Source organism: Pan paniscus, chromosome 5 (genome assembly GCF_029289425.2).
Source record: "Pan paniscus chromosome 5, NHGRI_mPanPan1-v2.0_pri, whole genome shotgun sequence".
Taxonomy (NCBI): Eukaryota; Metazoa; Chordata; class Mammalia; order Primates; family Hominidae; genus Pan; species Pan paniscus.
Window position 1 is genome coordinate 119,318,766 of NC_073254.2, and position 12,431 is coordinate 119,331,196.

The 12,431-nt window shown below is 39.2% G+C and overlaps 1 protein-coding gene across 2 annotated transcripts in view; it reads right to left on the reverse strand.

The window, feature by feature from the left end:
• Window positions 1-407: 407 nt before the first annotated feature.
• The window catches only part of FAXC (failed axon connections homolog, metaxin like GST domain containing), a 77,292-nt gene continuing 65,268 nt past the window's right edge, over window positions 408-12,431 (reverse strand). For both annotated transcript variants that reach the window (XM_034962569.4, XM_003824363.6), the window contains one exon: window positions 408-8,950. In XM_034962569.4, the coding sequence (XP_034818460.1) occupies window positions 8,661-8,950 (290 nt within the window). In that variant the 3' untranslated portion in view covers window positions 408-8,660. The remainder of the gene's footprint in view (window positions 8,951-12,431) is intronic.

The window sequence follows — 12,431 nt, forward strand, 5'->3', positions numbered from 1 at the left end:
CTATTATAAGGCCTAGCCATAGTAAAGGTCTCAACATGTGCTCCCAGCTCTCCCTCTCCTCCTTGTCTTCTCTCTACCAGTGGTTCTCACACTTCGTAACACTCTGAGGCACGCTGGGCATGAAATAAAAGCAGAAGAGGATGGGACAGCATATTCCAGAGATCTGTTTTTCTTCTTAAAAGCCACTCATTTGAAATTCTATCAAAGTTATATGCCTAAAAAATTCATTACCTCTGTTTTAATTATACAAGAGCCTTACAACTAAAATACTCTCCCAGTCAGCTAAGAGACCACCACTTAACAGTATATTAGATGCAAACATTTCAGATTTTCCCCATGAGCCTGAAGTTTAAACATTTAAATTTGCAAAAGAGAAGTAAATTGGAAGAAAGACATTCACAGAAAACTATTTCATATCCATTAGTTATCATTTACACATCAAATACATATAGCATTAAGACCAAATATACAGAATTTCCACATTTATATACAGTAGTCAACATAGTGCACGATTAAAATCTATCTTACAATCAAGTGTACAAGTTTAAATATGGCTTTATAAACTACTAATAACTCTGCTAAAGTAACTCATAGATCCAGAAATAAACACTGAAATGCCATCTTCACATTGGGGTCATCATTCAGCAAGATGCTAATCATAGTGTTTGCAAAACAGAGGGTGCAGGTAAGTGTTTCCAGGTGGTGTCCGCCCATTAGCCCCCAAGTAGCTGAAATGTGGGTTCAAATTATGCCAACATTGGCCCTTCCTATCTCAGATACCTAAAAATAAGTCTGCACATCTTCCACACATTTGAAGACACAAGATTATAAACAAATACAAAAAAAGACATGTAATCAGTGAGATGATGAATTATCAGGCATTATCAAAACATGTTTTTCAGATTGATGCTGAAATTCACAGACAATACATCCTGCATTTGCATTATCTGGGTATCACCTCACCCCTACTTTCTTTTCTTGTTTTGCTTACCTCAGTGTGTTGTTAAATCTTTCTGGAATTTTCAAGGCATTCTAGATCAAGTGGTCCCAAAAGCAGAATTAAAAACATCAGTCTTCAAGGTGACATCAAATTGTTCATCCTTCTCTTTCCCAACCAAAAATGCCTATTTTAAGTAAAAATAATTAAATACCTTGACCTAAAATCATGCATCCATGCCTGTTTTATATCTGCTTTGCCACAAATGGTATATACACATTCTCTAATCAATTACAGGCATCTGGGTGCTACGCCTAAAGACCCCTTGTCCCATTCTCTAAACTCCATTGAGGACCAGAAAATATACTTTTAAAATGTCTATGTTTGCTATGGTTTTTAATGTTTACATCAGTAAAACAGTATATACATATATAGCAGTGTATACATATATACATATATATCATAAATACATACATGGAGGGGCATGCTCAGAAAGTTTTACTAATAGGGTGAATAAACATAAACGTTTGGAGACCACTGCCTAAATAGGGATGGACGATCTGGGCTGTCTGCAAACATTTAAAAGACTTCTCTAAAACAAAATGTACATTACTATGTACAATTTTATATTTATAAAATGAAAAATATATGCCACAAACACTCTTGAGAGACTAGAAGGAAATTCCAAAATTAAAGGAGTAAATGTATCAGGGCCAGACCCTCTAAGCTGCTATCTAAGGTCCCAGGCCTGGCTTCAGAAGGGGAATGGGGGACATGAGCATAGAAATTAAGATAAAGATAAATGTTACTTCACTTCCTGCACTGGCCACTTGTATATCCATAGACAATCCTTCCCTACATAGATTGCACTTGTTTTTGATTTATAAACCTGTACTTTTTATTATTTTAGCAAGATGGCACCACCTAGAAAACTTTCAATTGCCTGATACATCTCTACCACAGCCATACCACATGGTTGCTTGAAACTTTGACATTTGTTACTGTTTTCTTCTCTCCTCCTACTCAGTTAAATTCTAATACCATCAAATGAGGGACTCAGACCCTCAGTTTTCCAAACATCACCATAGAAAAACCATCGCTGTCATCAACATTTGAGTTGTCAGACATTTGGCATGATGTAGATCACTGGGAAAAAAACATGTGTTTACAATAAGCTTGTTCTGATCCCACAAGACTTATTACTTGCAATAAAATCATTTTGACGGGAGTAACATTAAAATCATTTTACAGGAGTAAACATGTCACCCCTACTGAAGCAGAAGCCTTTAGCCTTATTTCTGTAAAAAACAAATCCCAGGCATAATTTGTTAAAGATAAAAATACAATCATTTGGACATGGTTTATATTTTAATAAGCCAAATATAATCTCTTGTAGAAGAGAAGCAAATACGAAAGAACATTTCTGATTCTGAACAATGAAAGAGGAAAGTCATTGATTATTTTTTAAAGAGGAGGAAGACAGTAAATATTCAGAGCATTCCTCTTTTTTAGCCCTCAATGAACAATTATATTATATTCCCTTTGCTATCTGTTTAGCCACCATTAACTAACATGGCAATTCAGAAGTTGGATCTTATTTTTTTAGAAGCCATGGGGTAACTAAAAACACAAAAGATATTAAATAAGGAAAAAAGCTTAAGCATTACTAATAAGTGAAAGTTACTCTATTCCAGAGCCACAAATAAATAAATAAAAATAAATGCATGCCAATGGGGGGTGGGAGGTGAATTAGTCACATTTAGTAGCACAACTTTTTATAAAGTTAACTGATTATGATACACATATATTGCTTTATGGTTAGTGGATTGTTTCAAAAGTGCATGATGGCCATTAAATTCTTTGCTAAAATTATTGTGTACAGAACACCAAAGTACCATATCCATCTTTTACTCCAGATGACTTGTTTTCCTACTGAAATGGTCAGTTTGGTGCTGCTAGACCATATCTGTAGGTTATTCGTTTTATTATTGCAATGGTCCCCTTTATTTGTCTACCAATTTGACAATTTAAGGCAATCATCCTTATGAAATTTGAGCATCCTAGTTTGTCATGGTCCAGCCAATAGCAGGAGTTTTAGAGGGTCTAGGTCTGGGGACAAGTTCCTTGCTTCGGCGAAAGCAGAATGGTTGAGGAGGTCACCCTGTCAGCTCCAAAACAGCTGAGCCCCTTTTTTTAAATCTATGCTTCAATGCCCTCTGTAATCATCTCTAACAGGCAAGGCTAACGTTGCTGGTTCCAGCAGTCTCATCTCAAAGATTAAGGAAACTTAAATATCCTTAAGATATTCTTGAAAGTCAGGGACCAAAAATCTGAGTTTCTGGGTAAGGAATTCAGATGAGGAAAACATGCCACAGATGTTCGCATCCACGCCTGACACTAGCAAGAGTCTTACAGGTAAGAGGCCCCTCCCTCCTCACCCACCAAGGGGATCCTTTTGAACTTCCCAAGTTATATCCAGACCACTGGAAGCAACTGAATAAAGGTCAAGCACTTCCCAATCACATGCAATTGATCCCTGGACCTGTTAAAGATGGGTTCCCAGAGCCCAGCATTTATCCTGGGAAGTATTCGTCATTGAGTGTACTTTTATCAGTTCTAGTTTGACTTAAATAGCACTGCATATAAAGGAGAACAAAGGATCCTGGGTCATAGTCAGGAACAATAAAATAACATACTCTGTTTAAAAAAAAAAAAAACCCTAAAAGAAAGAAAGAAGAATAACCTGAGTTGTTCCCTATCAACAAAAGCCACCAACCTTTTATTGAAAATACACTCAACAATTGTTCTATGAATGAATGAATAAACGAATACAGGAAAACCTGATTGTGCAGACCTTTCTTCTTTAAGGAAGAAAAATCCAGCCTCTTCTCTCCCACCTTCAGCCCAGGCTGGTTGCCCTATCCATGCAGAAGTGGTGGGTTTCAGGGCTGAAATGAAGCACACTTGGCCCTGAACTCATTTTGATAAATCAATTTTGGGGGTGGTTAAAAGATAAATGACAAGGACAACAACAAAATCCTATGACTTTCAAAATTCCAAACCTCCAAAACAAAATTTTCTCAAATAACCTAAGAGCACTTCTTTCTTCTTTTCTGTCACTCAAGACATACTGAACATGGATAATAGAGATTACTTTTGCTTGCATAGCCTGTACTAATTTTTCTTCTCTCTGGCTGTGTTAAAAACAAGAACAAACACAATGATAACATTTAAAGACTCTTGGGAACAAGACTCTTTAACTGGGGTCCATTAACCCCCTGAGGAAACCATGGATAATTTCAGGAGGTCTCTAAATTTCCTGAATTTATATGTAACATTTTATGTATTTGCATATATGTGTTTTTCTGGGAATAGGGTATAGAACTTTCGTTAGATTATCAGTGGAGTTCCTGACAAACAAAAAGTGAAAATTCACTGTTTAATGGTATGTGACTCACTCTCTGAGCATCTTTCCCATGCAACCTTCAGGGAAGGAAGTGATGAGTGCTTCGTTTTCAAAGGAAGAGATTATAATCAGCTGGGAAGCCTTCATGTGAAGCCGACGAAGTCAGACCTTGAGAGATGGGCATGACTTGGGCCAGTGGAGCAGAGAATAGAACATTTCAGGAGAAGGACTGGCATGAGCAGAGGCACAGAGGTGGGCCACATGAGGCTTTTTTAGGCAATGGCAAATGGATCAACCTGGCTGCACTGGATGGCTCCCATGGAGGAGCTATGGAGACAAGGTGAACAAAGGTGAAAACACCAGACCCTAAGGAGTAGCCCCCCTCACCCTGAGGCAACGCCACACCCCATCAGGGCCAAAGAGCTTTTTAGAAAGATTAATCCATTTGTAGTGGATGGAATGGAACAGGGAAATGACCAAGTACGTAAAAGAGGCTAGAGAAGTCTAGGCAAAAGGGGATGCCCTGAAATCAGAGTTCTGTGCTGTTCTACTTGCCACTCTACAACCAGTGTAGATCTCAGGCACAGGGTAGGTGCTCTGTAAATATTCAGCAAGTGAGGGAATGGACATGGGTTCTTTAAAAGATACATAAGGAAGTATGAGGAGTCTTGGTGATTTGGGAATCCATCTTGCTATTCTTCAGAGCCTAGCAATGCCCTGCACTGATGAGAAGTCTCTTGTATTGGTCTTGACCAGGCTGACAGGACATGGACAAAAGCGAAGTAGGATTCCAACCAGGGAATGGCTGGAGATGTGCTGGTTGTCTGAACACAGGGTGACTTCTCAGGTAACATGCATTTTATAAGACAACAAAGCCACAGTGGTATAATGGAAAGAACCATCAAGGGCAAGGTGGTGTAATAGAAAGAAACCATCAAGGGCAACGTGGTGTAATGGAAAGAACCATATTGACCTCAGTTTTTGGTCCTGCCCTTCAAATAAGTATGTGTGTGACACTGAGTCAATAAGGTGCTTTCTACAGCTAATTTTTAGCACAGCTATACATTTCTATGACTCTACATTATCTCTCAAACAAATCTAAGCAAGACCCACAAGGCCAAAATCCTTAGTATGTCTGTTCCTTGAACCTTAGCTATTTCACAAAAATATACCCTAACACCACAGTATACTTGGGCAGGGCTCACTTGAGGAGTAGACTGCAGTTTGATTCAAGTCCAAGTTGTTCCAAGTCCGTGATTAGTCTCCTGGGTAGCCCACAGCCTTGGTAGTGTCACTTTCTACAATTCATTATGTAACAACAACAAATTGGTAAATGCTGACAATATAGTTCATCTTTGCATAAATATAGATTGTCCTTATATCTGTTCTGATGGAAAGTAAAGCTCAATGATTCTGCTCATTAATCTTGTTGAGTGGGGGTACAGATGGGCAAAGAGAGGTGGATGCAAGAGCTTGATTTACTTTTACAATGAGAGGTAAAAAAAGAACGAATAGCCTATGGGTCTGTTGTCCAACCAAAAGCATCTGTTAACATTAAAGATCACATACTTCAAGTTACCTTCCAGCAAAAAGGAAACACGGAACTTGAACAAGAAGCCAGATGACCAAAATGTCCCTTAACTTCTTATTGTTTTTTCTTATAATTAGCACCTGTTCATGAAATTGGAGAACATTTCAAATCTGGGTAGCTTAAGAATGAAGCACATAAAATTAAATCCTTCCGGATAAAGTCTCACACTATGGTGACTTTGTCTTGGTTATTTTGTTTGCATAACCCACCTTGGGAAAGTAAAGCGGGGGCATATTCTAGGGCTCTAAATCAAATTAACACCTACAAAATGTTGATGCCCAGTTATATGCTGTCAGGCAATTGCCCAAGACTCCAGATAGCAATGTCCATTCATGCCCCTGTAAGAGGTACCTGGATGGAATGACTTATTTTACAACTTCATTTTCAAAGTTGGTTCTCTACATACTTGTATTCCAAGTAATATAAAATTAAAAACATACATGAATCTACATTCTCATAACTTAATCATCCTTTGAGAGAAAATACATCACACTTGGTACTGTATAGTAAGATAGATTGTTCATAGAAAAAAATTGAAATACATTTCTTTTCTGCTAAAATGTGGTGGGAAAAGGACAACCCATGCTTTGTGGAGACAGGTCTGCAGTCCACCTGTTCATTATATTCATATTTTCAGTCCAGGAGTCTCCCTAGTCACACAGAAATGCCACCAGTTGGCCTTAAAACACACTTGCTAGAGAGAGGGGAGGCAAACAGTCCTCCCAAATGATGCTGGAGCCTCAAACAGGCTTATCCATTCATATCTTCTCCACCACATTCTAATTAGGCATCAAACAGTCCCTTTAAATAAGAATGGTTTTAATAAGATATTAACAACTAAGTTTCCCATGGAATAAGAATTTCTAACTTAGGGTATCTCAGCACATATTCCCAGTTACACATGCTCTACACAATTGCTTAAGTGGTAAGCAGCCTGAAAAACTCTCCTCCCTTTACCTCTTTGTGAATCTACAGCAGCCTTTTAAGATTGTTTTGCAAATGCTATATTCAAAAAGAGGTTGTTTTTTTTTTCAAGTAAAGTGCATGGATTTCTCAGAAGTTGCTGTATTTTAAGAAGTGCCTCTTTAACCCCATAATGAGCAATCCTTATGTTGGTCAGAAGCAAAGCAGTTTTGTTTGCAATTGTAAATCTTGGCTCTCCTAGCCCAAATCTCACAGCCGTCACCCAGGATCTCTGCCCCATATTTCCCTGGAAAATGTCCTAAGTCAAAACAGCAACAACAACAACAACAACAACTTCATCTTTAGAAATAGAGTGCCTTCACAAATATGGGTAAGCCAACAGTTCATTGAATACTATAGGGAGAGAGAGAGAGAACAGGGATGAGACAGCAAAAACATTAAGACTTGTTCTCAGCATTGCTGTCCTCTCACTGGGCAGTGGCTGAAAACACCAGAAAAGTTGCATTAATAAAACTGCATATAGTCTAACACTGCACCGAGTGCTTTGATACAAGTATCCTCTTGCTACTTCATCTTTTCAATACATCTTTGCAAGGTTTGTTTTCAAAAAGACATTACAAGTTGGCAGGCTTCTGCTTATAAAAATCAATGAAATACTTTCCCTTCAACTCTATGAAACCTGCCGTATACCTGAGATTTATTCTTCTCAAATAAATCAAACATAGGCAACGTAACACCCTGGAGTCAACACAGAACACGCCAGGGTGAGTTCAGGCAATGAAAGAACCACTTTTCTGCAAATACATGGTAGAATTGAAGACTGTTTGTAGCTGTCGATAATTTGTAAAAACATTTCCAATGTTCTTTGAACAAAAGATTTTGATTCAGCCAAGATTACAGAAAGGAATCATGACAAAGTCCTAAGTGTACCTTTGTGTGTATTTCATCTGCTCAGCTTTTGCAGGTGACTGTGGTGGTGGTTGCCTGGATATGGAATTCCTTTGCCCTCAAATCTTCACATGCATGAAGTGCAATAAAGAATAAAATGCTGTGTTTATGTCGCACCACTTCTAAGAGGTTTAAAGCGCCGTACGAATGTTACCACATGAATCCCCACAACACCCCTGTGAGGTAGGTAGGTGGAGAGTACTGTCATCCCCACTTTACAGGTGGGAGAAATGAGGCACACAATAGTTAATAAGAGATTTGCTCAAAATCACACAGCTAGTCACTGGCAGGGCTTAGAATAAAATGTATACTGATTAGCATCTAGCACAGTGCTTTGCACATAGTAGGTGTTCGTTTAATATCTGTGGATTTTATTTGACTTATGTCTCAACATACAATATACACACATAAAGTACAAGCAGCCACCGTAAAACATTTTTCTGATGATATCTCTCATTACTTCAAATCCTGGTGGAGGAAGGAGGTTCAAGAATCCATCTCACAATTAAGACCTCAAGGTTGAAGAGGATCATCATAAAAACTATCAGCTGACAACCAGCTCTTACACCTGCTCTACCACACAATATTATTAATAGTTTTCTAATGAAAACAAAAATGGATTTCAGGAACCATGCTGACATTATTTTTTGCCTGTTTGTTTTCAATGGAGTCATCTGAATGGTTCTGTGTTTTGTTTGTACAAAAAAGAAATAAGGCTGCTATAGTCCAGTTAGCATGTGAAAACTGTGCCAAGCACGAAGATCTCCTCCCAGCTCGGATGGATTGCTACCTGGGAAAATGGACCGACCCAGGGAGTGGCAGGTCCCAAGGAAGAGGGTCAGTGAGGCTGGACGTCACTTGCACTGTTCGTGGTCTGTATAGTCATCCATGTCCACATCCGAATCAAAGAGTGAGTGTCCAGTAAAATCTGTGTCTGGGGTTCTGGAAAAACTGTTTTCTGCTCCCTCATCTTCAAAGGTCTCTGTCCTTGAGTAAAAGCTAAAATCCAGCAGCGGGGTGTGGGTTTTGCTGCCTTCGCTGCTCTCCTCAGACTCATAGATGGTATTGTCATCATCGTGGTGCCACTCTGGCCAAAATTTCCTCCTTATCCTCTCACAGTACATGGCAAGGTTGATCAGCTCACCTGCAGTGTGGTAGGGAAAGCAAGGATTAGTTCTCAAAGGCAGCAGTCTACCACTTCTATGGTCTGTGTTGCCCCAAAACTCCAATGTTGAAATCCTGACTCCCAATGTGATGGTCTAAGGAGGTGGGGCCTTTAAGAGGTGGTTCGTTCATGAGGCCCAAGCCCTCATTCGTGGTACTAGTACCTCATAACAGAGGCCTGAGAGAGCTGCCTTCCCCCTTTTACCATGTGAGGACACAGCAAGACAGCACTGTGTCCAGGAAGCAGGAAGTGGTCCCTCCCCCAGGCAGGCCCTCGCCAGATCCTGAATGGGCCAGAGTCGTGATCCTGCATTTCCCACCATGATCCTGCATTTCCCAGACTTTTCCAGACTCCACAACTGTGAGAAATACATTCCTCTTGTTTACCAGCAAACAAGTTTATGGCATTTTGCAACAGCGGCCCAAACTATGACATCCAGCCACTAGGCTTTCTGGGAAACTGGAATAATGGGGAAGGTAAACATTACCAGTATTTTTCCATAGAGATACTGTGAAAATATTTAGGTTTTTATGCACATAATAAAAACGGTGAGTGAGAAAAGTTACATTCAGTGAGTGGGCTGAATGAAATGAAGAAGTGAGTCCGATGATGACGAGAAGTGGCAAGGTAGTTTATCCAAAATGGCAGATAAACTACCATCATTTGGCTTTAGGAAGCATTTTATTATTTTATGTTTACATATCAAGAGAGTTAATGCTGTGATTGGTTCATATATAAATTAATTTATATTCCATAAAAATACATCAAACTGTTGGTTGCATTAAGTCAGCCAGAAGTAATCATTTACTCCACAAATTTTCGCAGTGTTGCTGTGGGCTGAGTACCATGCCAAGCAGCTGAAAAAAGTTATGTTAGGACATAAACCTTTCCCCCCAAAAAATCCATAAAATGGATAACTCAGAATTGTCTTTATGGATAAGTGTGCCTGCAAACACACTTAGTATAAGATATTTTTAAATTTTTACATGAAATTGAACAGCGGTACTCAGGATCCGGGTCCCACTCGGTCACTAGATTACTTCTTTTTTATGTGAATCAAAAGAACTCTTGTGTTAAGTCACTATTACTGTCTAGGCATTTATCTGAAACATGCCACTCTACCTGGCCTTCATTTCCTAATTCCAAATGAAAAAGAAAGAAAGAGGGTGAGTTTCTCCCTCTGATCCAGCAGATGGCAACACTGCTTATAAATATATGATTTGCTACTATCTCTTATAGGACATTATTACTCTAAGAATGTCTTTGGATTTAAGTTATATAAACATTCACTTATTGTGTAAACAATCCATGTTTTAGTGCAGAAAATTAGAAAAAACAGATAAGCAAAAAATAAAAGCATTACCAATAATCCCATTCCCCATAACATTTTCATTTATGTTCTTCCAGAAAGGTACATATTTACATATACATTTACATATATTTACATGTGCTATATAGGATTTACTATATATTCTTTTTCCTATCCTATGTTTTTCCACTTAACAACGTATAATAAAAATCTTCGAATGTCACACTCTGATCACAGTGATAAGTGCACACTATGTTATATGGCTGTACCATAGCTTCAGTTTGTCTTTATGAATCCCCTATCACAGGTCGTTTAGGTTGTTTCCATATTAATGGTTCTGTTGATTATAGTCTGTCACTACTCTATTTTATTTTTCTGTTAAGGAAAATAACATATTCTCATTTTGGAAAATTAGAATTAGTCTGTATAGACAAACTGTACAAATACATAAAGAAGAAAACAAAAAGTACCCATGATTTCATCGATCCAAGATAATCACAATTAACGTTTTGGTGTAACTTCTTTCAGTATTTTTTCTATTTACCTATTGCCATTATTATTACATATTATCTCCTGTAACATTATTGTAAACATTTTCTCGTGTTAAAATTTTTCAAAACTTGATTGCTGTTTTACTTACATCCCCTGCAAAACATAACAAAGCAAATCCCCCTGCTTCATGGATCCCACGGACATGTACTGGCTCCAGGTCACCATTTCCAGTCTTCTCAAACTATAACAGCTCAACCCCCACTATGTAAAAATCTATTCTCTTCTAGAAGATATCTGTGCACATGCTCAGGAGCCAGAAACTGAGAAGTCAACACCATTGCTCCTTTTGAGGAGATGCAGCATGGAAAACCTTCACTTACTTTCTCCCTCATGGGGACAGTCATGAAACGCCTCACCAGGTATCGCTGCCAATCCCAGGGGACCAAGAATTGAATAAAGATGTGAGGGCAGCAGCAAGAGAAAAAAAAATATCTAATTGGGGAGGTAAAGAGACATCCAAGATGAAATACAGTCACTTCACAGTAGGACCTGGGGACAGCCCTGTTTGACTCAATCAAATCCATTCCTTACTAGCTTTTCCTACAGAAAATCAGAACCTATTCACAAGATCCACAGGATCTATGAATATCACTTCATTGATGGCTTTTCTTTCTACAGGCTTGTTTCTTCACCTTTCTCCAGAAGAGGTGTCTGCTCTGTGATCATGTGACATTAATACCACTTCAGTATGCAATAATAAAAATTGATAATCATAATAGCAGACAGTTACATAGTCCTGACTGTGTGCCAGGCATGTAAAGTGCTTCACTCACCTGTTGAATTCATATTAACCTCGTTAGTCCTCATGCCCTTCACCTCCACTCAACCCTCTACTGATGAGCTGACAGCATGGCCTGGGAATTAATAGTATTGCACTACCTGTCATGGAATATTTTTCTGTAATTATTCTTGAGGTCTCAAGACTTATGAGGAGACAGGTGCCACCCCTTAATGGCAATGAGCTATCATAAAAGAAGTGATCATTCCAACATGTAGTTGAGAAAGGGTTTGCTTTGATGAGCAAGAGCTGGGAGCCCACACACTCCTCAATTCCTGCCCATGATAAAGAGTGAAACAGAGAGTGGACATCTATAGTTGGGTTTTATCTTTTTCTGGCTTTGCCTATCCCTTTCTGTGGCTAGATTCACCATCAGCTGAGCCACTTAACATGCTACTGGACAAAAGAACAGAAAAAGGTGGCAGCAGAAACAGGTTGTGTGGAGTGTCTGTGTGTGTGTGTGTGTGTGTGTGTGTGTGTGTGTGTGTGTGTGTGTGTGATAAGCCTGTGTTAATATAAATGCCTATACAGGCCGGGCACACTGGCTCATGCCTGTAATCTCAGCACTCTGGAAGGCCGAAGTGGGCGGATCACCTGAGGCCAGGAGTTCGATACCAGCCTGGCCAACATGGCGAAACCCCATCTCTACTAAAAAATGCAAAAAGTAGCCGGTTGTGGTAGCAGGCGCCTGTGGTCCCAACTACTTGGGAGGCTGAGGCAGGAGAATCACTTGAACCAGGGAGGCAGAGGCTGCAGTGAGCCGAGATCCTGCCACTGCACTCCAGCCTGGGAGATAAGAGTTAGCCTCTATCTCAAAAAAA